At 37.4% G+C, this 15,987-nt stretch overlaps 1 protein-coding gene across 1 annotated transcript in view; it reads left to right on the top strand.

The window, feature by feature from the left end:
- Positions 1-12,146, top strand: part of FAM19A2 (family with sequence similarity 19 (chemokine (C-C motif)-like), member A2) — a 52,268-nt gene extending 40,122 nt beyond the window's left edge. Inside the window, exons 4-5 of the mRNA XM_010574096.1 lie at positions 2,436-2,683; positions 10,042-12,146. Of these exons, the coding sequence (XP_010572398.1) occupies positions 2,436-2,447 (12 nt within the window). The 3' untranslated portion in view covers positions 2,448-2,683; positions 10,042-12,146. The remainder of the gene's footprint in view (positions 1-2,435; positions 2,684-10,041) is intronic.
- The last annotated feature ends 3,841 nt before the right edge of the window (positions 12,147-15,987 follow it).

Raw genomic sequence — 15,987 nt, 5'->3', positions numbered from 1 at the left:
TATTAGAGTGATGGCGTGGTGGGTACTCATACTGGAGAAAGTTAAAATTAGATTCCCTTAAAATAATTTTATATTCTCTGAATGGGTACCCACTACTCTGTCAGCACCCACTACTTTGGCTAAGATTTCTCCAAGCATGGGAAAGTCTTTTCTTCATGTGGATATTCTAAATAGATGGAAAGAGAGAGGAAAATGATCGAAGGGTTTCAAGTTGATGACTGATTCATTGTTTTTAAACACTTTTTTTTTCCTGCCTGGATATTGCTCTGCTGTTTTCTAACTTGTTTTTTAGTTGTCTTATATTCCCTCAGCTGTGGCAGTATTCCTGGAGCCAAATGTGAGTGCACTACCTCAAAATGCCAGCAGTGGAAGCTGGTAAGCAAGTGGGGAAAAATCACCAGAGGGATCTCTGAAGCTTGGGACAAAGGCAGAAAACACATCAGTACTGCACTAACAGAGCAGCAGGTACCCTCATAGAGAAGATAAAATTACAGGTAAGGAAATAATTTACATTTCTTTTTTGATCTCATCCAAATGGCTTGTTACTCTCCATTCAAAATCCCAGAAAAAATAACACACCATAAATATATGAAGAAGAAAAAGATATCAAATGTGCTGAATTTAGACTACCTGGTCTTTTAGTGGGCATAATTTGAAGTTCAACCTTGCCCAATTTCTGCAAAAATATTTTAAAAGATGTAAATCCATTGTACCTATTAGGCAATTTAAAACCTCGACCTAGTTTTAAAACAGGGCTGGGGTTTTTGTTTTGTTTTTTCATTTTTAGAATATTAAGCACAGGAAACTGCTTGTTTTCCTTTCCAATCAAGAACAACAGTACTGTTTTCTTTAGGTAAGTGAGGTCAGATAAAGCCAAAGACAGAAGGACTCTGTTTCCATCCCACCTTCTCCATTTACTTTCTCTCAGTTGGAAGGGTAGCATGACTCTTTATTATGCTTCAGTTTCCTCATCTGTAAAAAGGAAGGAGGTTGTTTTTATCTCCCACTTGAGATGGCTAGATGGAATAAGTGGTGTAAAAGAGAAGAAAATTACAGTTATTTAATTAATTGTCTTGCAGTCTTTTATGCCGCCATGCTGCAGTCCCACTGTGGAGTTGTGATCACCACAAAAACCTCAAGAGGATATATCCTTGTCTGAATTGCTACAGTTGTTATCTGTTATAGAAAGTAAAATAAGGTTTATGTTTAAGTCTTATTTTAATACAAACCTGTTGTCTGTAAATGAAAAAAAACTGTGAAGTTAAAACAATTCTACCATAAACTTAATTTCTCTGCTGAGTTACAGAAACATTGATAAAGTTTAGGTATGTGCATTGTAGTGGCATTACCTTTTGGAAGAGAATAATAATGAAGTACGTTCAAAAGACTAATGACTTAGATTTAGCCTTGGCATAACTCATATGTCTTCATCAGATATACACTATGATAATTGTCCCAGTGAGTTGTATCAATTAAGTTTATTTTCTAAACTATCACGCTCAAGGAAATATGAATACAGAGCCATATTAATTTGTTTCATAGTATTTAAATATGTAGAGATTTTATTAAAGCAATGTTATTGAAATTATGAATTTAATCTTGTAATGTATGTTTCTGATGATCTACAGAATGACACTTAAAAAGCATAAAAAAAAAGTAAAATAGTAATCTTTTTGTAAGCATTATTTAAAGAAATTTAGGTGATCTTTTGAGGTACTGTGCAACCCTTTTCAGAAGCAATCATTATCAGCAGGTCCAAAACCTACCTCAAATATCTAGATAAGGAACTAGCTGTCTGAATTGAACGTTGTCTTTTGAAATGTCATCTGTTATTTTATGGTGTTTCCTGTAACCTACTAACCATAGAAATGACTGTAAGTAGAGATCTCCTCAGAATGCTCACATTTTCCAAACTTTAAACTTTCAAGTTTTTTTGGTATGATTTGGGTTTTTTGTTTTGGTTTGGGTTTTGTTGTTTGTTTTTTTACTTTAAACATGTATGAGAAGAACACACTGAAATCTTTCATTTAGAAGGAATTGTATTCTGACTTCATGGCTCTTTTCTGTACCACAGGTCTATCCATGGACTTTTTTTCAAAGAACTTTTCAATTACTTTTTTATCATAGTTAAAGATTGCTGATATACTTGCAAAAATGAGTGTTATCTGTCAGTTTCTATTGCTTTTTAGTGACAAACCAGTGAGTTTGAATTTGAGTATGTTTAAACCTTTTCCTTTGGGGTTACTGTTATTGCTTGGGGGTGTTTTTGAGACCATGCTCTTTTGCTAAGAGAAGTTGCTCTGATTCTGAAATATGTTTTTTCCTGTCATTTTGTACTTTTCCTTGTAAGTTTAAGAAAATTCCATCTATCCCAGTTTTGTTTTCTGTAACTAATTCTATAACAGTGTAGTACTTGACATGTGTTTGTTTCTTAGGCAAACGTGTAAAACTCCTCAAGTCCGAATGGAGAAGTAGAGAAAGGAGGTTTCTGCTGTGCCTGATGACAATTTTTGATTTTTCCACACACACAAAATATTCTGGCTCCACGTTGGAGCACTAGTTGTGATGAATTCTAGTCTTGGTCGGACTCTAAGGAAGGGCCAGAACGTTCGTTGAGGAATAAAGAGTCAAACCACTCCAGAAAATGTGTTCCAGCCCTGGTTTATTACTCACAGAGCAGCAGGTGTGTACAAATACAGGTTTACACAGTATTAACAGGAATTGTTGTACCTTACTCCTCACTGTAGTTGCTTAGTTTGCTGCAGATGCCCAGGAATCGTGGCTTATTTGGGCAGAGCTTCAGAAGGGTGGTTGGACAGACTCTGCATTGCGCTCCTAAGCAGCCTCAGTGTGTCAGTCAGATGCTTCTGGGAGCCTTAAAACATCTTTCTTCACTCACTCTCCTTCCAGAGGTAGACCCAGTTGATGAACTTAATTTACTCACTATCATGGGAAAGCAACAGATGCTCTGGAGAAGAGAACAGCACTTACAAAGGAAGGACGTCTTGGTACATTCAGTTAGGTGTCGCTTTGTAGTTGAAAGCTCAGCATCCCATGCTGGATTACTTAAAATTCAGAAAAATTGGGAAAGGGATATTTCCACTATATTCCTAAGATATGCTAGATGTTGTCTGTTTAATCTTAAAACCATTTTTCAGATGAAGAACTCTGCCATTTTCAGGAACATATGCCATGCTCTGAAGTAAATTTCCTTTACCTAGTTTTCTAGTCCTAACTTTAAGATTATTTGGAGCAAGTGGAAAGTTTAATTTATATGTGAAAGGTTTCCAGAGTCTTTTAGTTTTAATTACCATTTTTAACACTGATTGTCTAGGTCTTCACTTTAACACCAAAAATCTCCTGCTGAAATCATTAAGAGCAGTGGGAAAACAAGAAATACAGAATTATACTTCAAATGGCATTGTGTGAAATGAGTTTTCAGCATGTTTGTTTCTTTCTAATGGAAGGTCCTAAGCACAAGAATTATCACAAATGCAATTCTGATTAGTCATGGTGCAATAAAAGTATGAAAGAATTAAAAGCTTTAGAGTCTGGTGGTTATCAAAGACGTGGGAAACTTTTGAGCCATTTGAGTGTACTGGGAAATGTTCTGTTTAATTAATAAAATGAGCTAGAGATGTTTGCCTAAGGACAGACCTGAGGATCTAGAATTCTAAATTGCTCCATTACAGGCTTGGGAACATGTTTAGACTAACACTTTTCATGCTGCAGTGCCTAAAATAAAGTTAAGGGAAAAATTTAAAGCTGTTGAGTCTGATATTAAAAGTTGTGTAGGGCCAAAGTTTTATGAACAGGAATGAAACACTTGAAGACTTGCAAAAATGTCTATCAGTATGTAACCTTCTCTGAAGATAAATGAATCCCTATAGTTATCATTAAATATCTGTTTTCCAAACTGCTCACAAATAACTCAAATTTTGCCTTTCGTCATTAGCCCAAATCAAATAGTGGTCTGTGATACTGCAACAAGGGCCTGTTTCCTAACTCACAGTTCTCTGCTGCAGTTACTTTATGAAGCACACCCTTGAAATATGGTTGAATCACCTTAACATTTCTCAGACTTTTGAAATGGTTCCACGCCCCCAGAAGCTTAGTTATCTAGCATAAACACACAAAACCACACCTGTCTACTGTTAAGCGCATATGCATATAGGAGCCCTATTGCAAAAAGGTCCTGTTACAGCTGTTACAGCTCTTTTTGTCCAGCTCTTTGTCCTTGTTCCTCATTTCTTTAGAAAAAGAGTTACAGGATTCTCAAACTGTGAGGAAATCGTGAGCCTGTCCTTTGTTAATGTCTGCAAAGTACTTCTGAGTATCACTGGTAGAAGGTAGTAGCATTAGGTCAGAAGCACCTTCCAAGCTTACAGGTTGAACTGTTTCAGTGAATAAACATGTCCAAGTGGCAATGCAAACTGTCATTTGCTTTTGTAAGCCATGTATGGATGATAGTGCACAGCAAGCGCATTGTATGGATTTTGAAGTTCCAGGAAGTAGCGTGCTTCCATCTGTTCAAAAGATTCATTTCCATCCTTGACCTCATTTGCAGAGGGCATAAGTGGAAAAAAATGCATTGGCAGATGTTTGTTTCTGGTTGTATGGGCCCTTCTGTTTCTGCATTGTAATATTTGTATTAGGTTTTCACTACCAAAACAAAGGTTTTTATGTCATGGAAAAATATGACTGACATAGTCCATTCCTTATTAGGAAAGGCTTGCTAAAAAATCACTTTTTTTTCCTTTTTTTTTTTTTTTTTTTTTTTTGTGGTCTGTTTACATACAGTATAAGAAAGAATATAAAAATAAGAACACAAAATGGATGGAAATGTACTGCTTACAAATAAGGGCTATCTTGGTACGAGATCTCTGTCTTGTCTCAATGTCTTGGAGGACAATTCATAGCTAGCCATTTCTTCAAGCCATTTCTTAGGCCTTTTTCTTCAAGCATTTATTTAATGGATTCTTGTGACATCCCCTATATTTACCTTATCACATGTTGGTCATTAAATGTAGTGGTGAGACCCTTTTTATTTTTGCTAGAAATCCCCACACCATTTTTGTTTCCCACAGGCCTTTAATATTTTGCAGGAGAATGCTAGGGGTGCCAAGATGGCTTTTCTTTGTCTCACTTAGCTCAGGGTAAGCTATTAACTGCTTTAAAAAAAATATTTCCTTTTTCTTCCCTGTCTTATGTATCTCAGGGGAAAAAAAAAAAGATCGCTTGATGATTCTTGAGTACGCTCAGACGACACTAAGGCTATGACCACACACATTATCCTATACAGTTGATGGAACAGTTCTAATTAAACAGAAAACCCCCAGTATTATGTACTTTCTGCTTCTTGTGTTTATTTATATTCTTTGGCAAAAACCTGGAACAGAGGGTCCATCATACTGCTGAATCATCCGTGGAGGGAAGAAACACTGGCTTGAAAACTTGCCCCTTTCTGCATTTGCATTGATACATAGTCCTGACAACACTGGAACAGGCTTCCCTCCAACACTCCTCCCCCAGTAAATTCTGTTGTTTACTGTGCACAATGGAAAAGAGATAGAATTGGAGCTGCAAGGGCACCTGTAGAAAGGCAGGTTGCTAACTTTCAAGTGCTTGACTTTGCAAACTCAAGAGTCTGTTTTTAATATGGATTTTGTGCATGGTTTGTCATAAACATAGAAAAAAATTGAAAGAGCTGCCAGTAAAAAAAATAGTAGTATACAAAGTTGTGTTATGAAATGTTCCAGCACACACTTATTTCAATATACGATGTACTGAATTATCTATATATTATCTATTATCTAATATTATCTATTTTCTTCTAACATTATTAAATAATAATTAATTATATGCCTCATTTGCATGTATAAACTATTTTGTAGCTAGCAAATAATTAGTGACACCTTTGTTTCTCTGAAGAAACAGAAGATTTGTACTATACCTAATTGTGATCCTGTAACTTTGATGCTTAGGTGCATGAAAGTAAGGAAAAGTGCTTTACTATTCAGGGAATATTCACTCGGCCATTCTTTACATCCTATAGTCTTGATTTTCCTCCCTTCCTCTTCTAAGGCAGAAGGAAGGCTTGAGTAAAAGTATCAAGCTGGATTTTTATTGGGAATCTATTCTTACGGAGTAGATGGTATTATCAGCTGTATTCATCAGCTGGGGGATTCACAAGTGAGGACATTTTTCACCCATTGTCAGCAGCACTGGAATGGAAGCTGTCCGGAAAAACTCTTGAGCTCGTAGCTTTTCTAATGCTCTGCCTCTGAGGTCTTTTCATCTCTGGTCCATTCTGGGTTACCCTGGCAAAAATGTTCTACCCAAAGACCGAATCTGGTTTGAACATTAGTGAGCAGAAGAAATGTAGAAAGCCTCAGTTGCATTTAATTATACATTGTTTTTTTAAAATAAAACAAGTGAGTTCATATACAATTACAGCCAATTTACAGCAGCCACTCACTAATTTAAATTAAAAAGTCTGCAACTGCAGAGTAATTATATTTTAATTGCACATTTAGTACAAGAAAGTGAAGAGAGTCTAATGCATCGTATTTGTGATATAACAACCATGTGAAAAAATATATTAGCATAAAGGGAGTAATTATGTTCCAAGAATGAACAAATTAATTCAGATCAACACCTAGGATGCTAAAGGTTTTATGTCCTTTTTTTCATTTGTATTGTTAAACACCAGCAAAGTTAATTTTCCATACATATTAATTATTAATTGAAAAATTGATTAGACTTTGGTGTTCACCCATTCAGTGTGTTACTGTTCTCTTAGGGTTTTAAAGATCAGACACGTACTGCTATCAGTCCCCCTTTTCCTATAAAGACCTTTGGCACAATACCTGGCTTCCCAGCCACTAAAACCAAATAGCTTTTACTATATCCAGAATTAAGCATTTCTGGGAATACCATCACTAGATATTAGCTAAAATTTCATTGCTTCTTTATGAAACTGCCTTTAGCATCTGAGATGTCTATTCTCTCCCTAATGTGAATGGATATATAACTTCCATTAATGTTAATGTCTGGTCTGTGCTTGCACATAACAAGTATTACCTTCTTACACAGAAGCAAATGTGAACCACTATGTGTGTTACTCAGAGTAGCATTGTGTGGCCTGGAAGTTAACAGGAAAAAAGAAAAGGAAAAAAAAAAAGAAAAAAAAAGAAGGCAGGTGGAATAATAAAAATTCTGGCAAGGGAAAGCAGTTAAAAACTCCAATCTAGGAATATGCAGCTTGACTTCCTGGGCAGTCTGTATAAACAAAATGACCTTTGTATATGATTAGCAACCTATTATAGAGCAGAGATTTGAATGGCTATATGATTTTTTTCTTCTTTATGTCACCTATTTATTCTATGTAACAGTGTATGTTGCTTTTATAGGGGTATTTTCACCACACAGTTGTAGAGCTCGATGCGGGGGGAGCAGATAGGCCTGCAGATTATTATTTTACTGAGTTGCTTTGTGACTGAAGATAACATATTTGCACTTCCAAACAGCCGCGTAACTGAGCAGTCACATATGTGTGAAACTTCTCTTTTCACTAGTTGCAGTTTATGATTTTAGCCCATGCATTGGCAAAGCCGGATATGATAGAAATAATACATCACAGAATGGTTGAGGTTGGAAGGGACCTCTGGAAGTCCAACCCCCCCGCTCAAGCAGAACCACCTAGTGCCGCTTGCCCAGGACCAGGTCGCATTTGAGTATCTCCAAGGATGGAGACTCCACAACGTCCCTGGGCAACCCGTGCCAATCGCCCTCACAGTAAAAAAATGTTTCCTGAGAGGGAACCTCCTGTGTTTCAGTTTGTGCCCATCACCTCTTGTCCTGTCACTGGGCACCACTTGAAAGGAGCCTGGCTCTGTCCTCTTTGCCCCCCCCTTTCAGGTATTTGCACACATTGATTAGATCCCTCCGAGCCTCCTCTTCTCCAGGCTGAACGGTCCCGGCTGTCTCAGCCTTTCCTCATACGAACACGCTCCAGTCCCTTATTTGCCTTAGTGGCCCTTTACTGTACTCTCTCCAGTAGCTCTGTGTCTGTCTTGTACTGGGGAGCCCCAAACTGGACACGCTACTGCAGGTGTGGGCTCCCCAGTACGGAGCAGAGGTGAAGGGTGCTCTCCCTCGACCTGCTGACAATACTTTGTCTAAGGAGCCCAGGGTACCGTGAGCCTTCTTCGCGGCAAGGGCGCATTGCCGGGTCACGGTCACCTTGGTCTCTCAGAAGTCAGCTGGCACCCTCTCTTTTTAATAGCAAAGGTCTACTCTGTGGGTACGTAGGCAGAAGAGAGAATTCAGCTGAGTTCCAGTGACTGTGCCTGTCCAGTTGTGCCTCTGAGGAAACTATCCTTTGAGTCTGCTTTGGTTTCGGTCTGCTCTGTTGTTTGGAAAAGTGAGAAGCTTTGACCCTGCATCTACATGGCCTCTTTGGAAGCCTCACATCCTTTGATCTGGCTTCAGTGTGCTTTGCATCAGTTGATTTATCACAGTTTATCTATCTATATCTCCAGTTAAGCTAATAAAAATGCACCTGCAGATAGGATCAGAAGATGTGTGTTTTCCATTACGTAGCTTAGTGGCACCTGGGTCCATGAGTAGAATTCCAGTTTATTACAATAAAGCAAAAAATAAATAACAATAAGACGCTGTGTCAGCCTTTTGAGCTTTGGTGCAGGGCATAGAAATATGTTGCCTGACTTTTAAATTAATTCTTCATTATTTTTTCAGGCAATCTTCCACTATAGAAGGGGCCGCATGAGGCTGTTTCCAACAGCAATAACAAAACAAAACAAGAGCAGTGTAGTAAATAAACCCATGTATCATAAAAGTCACAAAGCACAATTTTATTATTGCCTTCTTAAGTGCAGTTCCTACAAACATCTTGGTGAAGAAGGCAAACCGAAGTAATGAACTCCTTGAAAAGTCCTTTTAATATTCTGCTCTACGTTTGTGCTCTGCAGAGCTGACGAGAGTTGTATGCAGTTTTGCTGAGGGCAAAAGAATGTTTCATCATTAAGGAGCATGACCCTTCTCTCTGTGACCAAAATGAAAAGCATATGCCCCTTGATGTCATAAAGTGTTATTGTGACCGTTCCAATGGGTTGTTCCTCAAGAGTTGGGATGTTGTCCCCTGACACAATTTGATATTAAAATGTTACATGATCATTAATTGTATCCACTGACACAGCAGAAATATTCCTCAAAGTTATGTTTCTTTGATATGATTTTTTTTTTCCTTTTGATGTTTAAAATCCAAACCAGACACAGGGAAAGTCCAATTACTGTGAAATGCTTTGTCTCCCACTCTTTCTCTGTGGTCCTTCTGTTCCACTCTTGTTTCATGTTAGGCTGGGTGAAACCACTCTAAGTGAACTCCTTGGTAGTTATTCTATACCTTGTGAATAACAGGATATATCTCTCTTTTGTTTATGTATGCATGATTTTTGTCCCATTTCTCCACTAAGTGATGATTGCTTGCTAAGATGCATTTAGCCCCTAACAGGACATTGCCTTTTCCAACCTAAATGATTCTATGATTCTTTGATTCTATGATTGTGTTTTAAAGTAGCATGCAGAGAACGGAAGAATACACCTCCAGTATCAGTCACTGTTATACTCAATGGCTAACATTTTAAAAGCATAGTTGTTACCATACAGAAGTTCTAACAATGAGAAGGGTGAACAGAATACAGAATTTTTCCTTGAAAACAATGCTTTTGACATTTGTGGGTTGGTAATTTGTGACCTTCAGATTTTTTTATTATATTTTTAAGCATGGTCACATTTCAATTTCTCCTTGTCAAGTCCAATTCCAACAAAGCACGTAAACACACAATTTAAGTTGGGGAGCAATCCCATCTAATACCATTGGGAATTACTCACTTATTTAAAAACAATTGAAATAGCTTTGCTGGACAGATATCTTATATTTCAGTCTCAGTTTCCAGTACTTCGGAAGCAGATTCTCTATGTGCAGTTTTGAATTTCTGATTTTCTTTTTCTTTACAGGTAACCCGATAGCTAAAGACAAATCAAGTCAGTCTCAAGGCTGATAACATTAAATACAACACATAGGAATTTAATTCCTCCAGGCAATCCTTGAAGTGAAATTTTATACTGCTGGGGTGTATCCTTCAGAATCAATTGTTTCAATGATAACCTGGCTTGTAATCAGCAACAGCCTTGAGATCAAAACTACTGGAAAGTTATTCTGAACTTCTGTGTCACAAAGATTTCAACTGATTGAACTGTGTACACTTTTAAAATTGCCCTTGCTGAGGAATTTGCAGCTGTAATCACAAGAGTTGATATTCAAAAGGTGCAGAAAAGAAGCAATCTTTGGATTCTCCATTCCAGACCAGCAGCTTTTCATCTTGATGAAGTCAAACTCCAAAATGTATTGGTTCCTTCCCTCTAAAATGATCCCTGGTCCACCATTCAGATTGCTGGTGGGACTGCACACTGCTTTAATTAAATTTCTGTTGCAGAAATTGTCCTCTGGCATGGCGCAGTTTTAGACATTTTTATTTGTATTCTAATCTTGGAGCTCTCAAAGGTACATATTTCAACATCTTGAAGTTGCTTTTGTTATAGGAATGGAAATATATATCCATTGTTAATAATTATTGTTGACAAGTAATAGTTATCTGAATACATCAGTCATATTAGAATGTATAGTCAGGTTGACATGTTTCCCTAAGGCTAACCAGCTACTGCAGCTCTTTGGCAGTTAAAAAAGTAGTGGTCAAAACTCAATTACCACTTCCATTATAAGGCATTTTATACCTTTAAGATATACATTTCCATTTAGTTTGAAGGAGATGGGTGTTCCTGATACGTACTTTACTTTCCCAACCTTTAATTCATTGAAATTCATGGTAAGCAATGACAGCATTTCGTCCCTTTTTATAAAGGTAGGCAGGGATGTAAATGAGTTTTGCAATTATGAAATTGGATGGTAATCATTCAGAATTTTTGTCTTTTTATTAAAAAATAAAATCTCTTGCTTGAACCTAAGTACTGTTGGATGCTTATGTAGATGTCTGCTCAGTCTGTTTGCTATCAAGGAAAAAAAGTCCTAGTGCCCTCCCAGATTTACAGTTTGTGGGTATTTTGCTTGCTTACAGTCATCCAATTCAGATCTGATCCTTGCCAAAATCACATTTACTTTTTCATTTTTTGTTTCAGTAGCAATTTTTGAACTTTGTGATGTGCTGTTACATGAAAAAAATCCTCAATATTTAAAGGCCTTAAGCATCTATGAGCTTTTTTCTAAGTTATTACAGAATGTATAATTTTATACTCCATTTAATGTATATTGTACCATCTGTAATATTGATACAGAAATTTGGCAATGCCTTTTAGTGACACTGCATAAGCATGCTGACTGGAGAGGGTGAGGGAGTTCTGACTGTGTGCTTTGGTGCATTGAAATGAAAACCACACACGCTTAATGGTAGTCCAAAATATATAGGGCCAAGCTTATTTAAAAGTCCTGTGTGGTTACCAGACCCCCAGAAAAAGAGGGAAATGATTTTATCATTACAAGCCATTGACGTGGCTAGGTAGCTATATATTAAGTTCCATGATGGATGAACACCCTGGAGTGCTCTGCCTGTCACAGTAGCCCCTGCTGTTCCAAAACCATTTCATTACCTCTGCTGTATTATTGCACAGGAGAGCTTAAATAAAATAAATGACTGTTGGGAATGAAACTGAGAAGTATATTCTATCATTCTGCTGAGAAATAAAAAATGTTGGCAGGGAAAGATATTCTTTTCTGATTAAAATTTAATTAGGATAAACTGTTTGTAGGAGCAACTAGGTATCTCAGTATTTTAGGATGGATTAATATTGTATGGAATTGTGCTAACAGGTGCAGGACAGAAGGTAGCATTTTCAAGAGGTTGTTTGGGACAGTGCAAAGTGTAAATGTACTGGTTTGTAAAATCTGAATGTGGCCTCTCTTTGGTCAAAAATCTACATCATGCTTCTCAATATTTGGTTTCCTTGTTTCTTTGTTCCTAAACCAACACTGAAAATACTGTATTATATACAAGTGTAACACATGCATATCAATAAGTGAAAATAAATGGATTTTCAAATATACTGAATAGATTATCTGCTGTAGATTAATGTTGTGAATATTCATAGCAAGTGAATAAAATTGTAATATAAAATTGAGTTCCCTGTATGGATGTGTGCTTTGGAGATCTATTCTGTGTACACATGGAACAAAATAATGTTTTTTCAGTGGGTAAGAATCTCAAGGGTTATATTAATTTTGTATTTCTTCAGTAGAGCTGGGAATATCTCCTGCCACTTTGAAAGGTACTTTTCCAAGGGAAACTGATATCTAGCACAACTGTTCTAGCATTGTCATGGGAAATTCTGGTGGGCGTACTGTTGTTTTCAGGCCAGACAGAAAAAATATGGTTTGGGCTTGGGGTTTTTTTTTTGTTTGGTTGTTTGGGTTTTTTTCCCCACAAAATGGGAGTCCTGAAAAATTCTCCTTTAGACCTTTTCAGGAGCAACAAAACATGATAGAAATTCCTGAAAAGGTAATGTTTCAGGTTAATTTGTTGAACTGTTTAAAAGAAAAAAAAAGCCAGTTCAACAGTGAAGTTGGCTTGTGCATCTCAAAGCAAGCTGGGAACCGTAGTTAGCTGTCCATAGTGCCGGTTTTAGCAGTGCCTTTGAAAATGGAGTACGGGTGACTAGCTCAGCTATGGGCATTCATGTTGTAGGCACGTGAAGATGAATCCTGCTTCAATTACTCCTTTATTCCTTATCTACTACTTCCCAGATTATTTGATATACCCAGCTTTGTCTGATTATAAAGATGATCAGGCATTATGATCAAAGGGAAATCCATGGTACCCTTGGAATTCAATAATCATCAAGAACTCCGAACTGCAGGAGAATATGGGTTCCTATTCTGCGGTTCTATGTGGCAGTGCATCAACAGGGGAAGAAAACTCACTGCTATGTTCAAGACTTTCAAAATGAAATGTATTGGATCAGTTCAACAAAACATAAAGCAAATCCTGATAGGAGTCTTAATGAAAAAAAAATCCAAATCAGGTCTAATAAATCTAAAATAGAGCTTGAAAAACATTCAAGAGTACTTCTTGGTTGTATCTTATTGGTCATAAGTAAGTGCTAACCTTTGAAACAGTGCTGCAGATACCTGTTACTACCTTTAAATCCACCTATTTTCCTATATCCTTTAAATCTTCCTATTTATCCTCTTATCTTTTAAATCTTGACTCCTCCAGCTCTGCTCAAGAACGTTACTGATGTAGCGTTTCAGTACTTCACCAAGCCATTGCAGCTCTGTTTCATGTAGAACCTACATGCTTTAAAACTGGAGGCAGAGTGCATCAGATAGATTTGTTTTGAAACTAAAAATCTACTATAAAGCATGTTATTTTGTTAGGTTTCCTAAAAATATATGCAGGGGTTTTTTGCTCGTTATAATTGTACAGCTGTCTTTTATAGTTTCCAGGTAATGCATGGATGTCTATAACAACAAAATAGAAAGATGTGATTGGCATCCTTTTCTGTTGATTTACTGCCGCCTCCTTCATGCCTTGAATTTTACGCATCTGTTGTTAACCAAGATACTGGCAAGGAAAAAGAGCACAGTTTTGGTTTGTAGGAGAAGTGTTGCCTTAATCTCTAGTTTCTTTTTGCCAGTAGTTAGACAGCTCTCTATCGAACATGTCACACCTGGACAATCTGCTGGCATTAAATGATTTCTCATGGTTTCAGGGGTATTAAATTGAATAATAAGAACTACCTAATCACTTTGTTAGTCTTTATAATGCAGTGTGTACCCTGAGAAACGTTTCTGTTTATTCATTTATGGAATGAGAAAAGATTTCCAAGTTACTTTTTTGATCTTGTTTCTGTAAGAGGTTATGTAAGTTTCTGATACCACTTTACAGTCAGTCATTGCAAATATTTTAGCAAAAATGTCTTCCATGGCTGTTGTTTTGCATCTCCTGTATTCATCTGCACTACTTATGCAGTGATTACAAGAGGTAGTATATGAAAAGGCTGAATTTCCCACAACTTTGTTTTGACAGGTGATGACAAGTGTTGCCAACATCTCTTAATCCAAAACTAACTTAAGATCACCTGGCAGGAGGACCACTGATGGGGACAGCTGGAGACGATTGCGTAAGGAAGGGAATGACTGTTCTTCTTTCTCCGACTGCTGTTAGTGGGATGCCAGGCTAGGCAAAACCATTGTAGTGTGGTTTCATCACCACAAGATGTAGGTTCTGGGGATGTGGATCCTGCATGGGAGGGAGCACTGGGGTACAGTGGGCATCCCGAAGCTGGGGCTGTGGTGGTGACAGCAGGTCCTCAGGCTTGTTCTCTAGAGTGGTGGAAGGCTCCATCGCTTGTGTCTCTGGGATTTGCTCCAAAGCCAGACCGCAGACATGGTAAGGTGCTGCGGTGATTTCAGTGGGGTTTGGGTAAGGTCTTCAGCTGCAGGTGAGTGTGTTCAGCATTTTGCTCAGAAAATTCTGAATGGGCAAGTTCATTAAAGTTCACATGCCTGTCCCTATTCAGGTTAATGGTTAAAGAACCTTCCCTCTATTTTCGATCCCTCCTAGCTACTACAGAGGTAATTCTGTGTGGCAATGGGAAGTGAAATCCAGTTATTCCTTGATAACGGATTTTCTTGATTAAATATCACTAATCACATCAATATTGGCCGTGACTGAAAGTCTTGAAATATATCTAGTTTTCAGTTCTGAAAACCAGTTTATTGCCCAACTAAGTTCAAGAAATAGTTTGTGTAATAGAAATATTATTGCCCATATGTAACCATAACTGTAAAAGTTCTATATTAGCTCTTTAAATTATGTTTATATTCATAACTGTAAAATTTTGTTTAGATCCTCTGTAACAGCAGGGCCATTCTTTTTTTCCTTATAAGATTGAGGTAACCTCAAGACCCTGTAGTTTGGGATTTATGGCTTTGCTTTCACTGCTTTAACTGCACAGCTGGGAAAACAAAATGTAAAAATACTTACGTTACTTGCATTGCTGAGACATTTTTCCTGAATATGACAAATAGGTGGAGTTGCAAGTTTACCCCATATCAGCCTATTAGTTGAATCTCTTGATCTCTTTTTTTCCTTACTGTCGTATCAAACATGACAAAAACTGAAACTGAATTCTCCAGCCTTATGTCTTAGTATTTAGATCTGATATCCAGAATTTGCAAAATGTATGCTAGTTGTTTTAGTCGCTGTGTCTCCATATAAGGGAGGTTTTTTAGTCTGTTTCTCTCTTTATGGTTAATTCTGGATGCCTCGCCAGTATTTGGGTGTAGAGACTATAATCCTTCCTGTTACTGATTTAGAGTTTGAGTCTCTTTGTTGTTGTTCTTTTTGCTTTTCTTTGGTAATTTTCTCTTTTCCTGGGATCCAGTCAGTTCCTACGAAACTTCAGTAGTGATGAGAAAAGTTCTTTAATAAATAGTGGCCTGGAACGGAACACAGGCTCTTTGTAGTTCTTGGAGAGAAGAGAAAGAGGGATGATGTGTCTCTCTCATTTTATCTTAAAATGGTTTCCAGCTTAAACTGTTCTGTCTGAATAGGAGCATTTTTTCCTAACTATGAATGGTCCGTGTTTCAATATGCTCTCTGATCATAAAGCTGATGAAATGGTCCTCTCTGTATGGCAGATTACCTCAGCAGAATTTACAAATGGAAGATGATGATTTTGCTAATGTCCATGGGCAGGTAGACAGAATTTGGTCCCAGATGCTCTGCCTAATGTTCATGGCAAAAGCGACTCAAAAACAATGCCTCCATATGCCGTAATTGCTGGAATTATTTCTCAGGCATATTCCCTTGTCATCCCTCATATGTAGAACTCATTAGATTCCTAGTGGGAGAACATATGGAGAGGAGCGATGATGGAAAACATTGT

Source organism: Haliaeetus leucocephalus, unplaced genomic scaffold (assembly GCF_000737465.1).
Source record: "Haliaeetus leucocephalus isolate CR32 unplaced genomic scaffold, Haliaeetus_leucocephalus-4.0 Scaffold406, whole genome shotgun sequence".
Taxonomy (NCBI): Eukaryota; Metazoa; Chordata; class Aves; order Accipitriformes; family Accipitridae; genus Haliaeetus; species Haliaeetus leucocephalus.
Note: the sequence above shows the minus strand (reverse complement) of the source record. Positions and strands in the feature narration are given on the sequence as shown.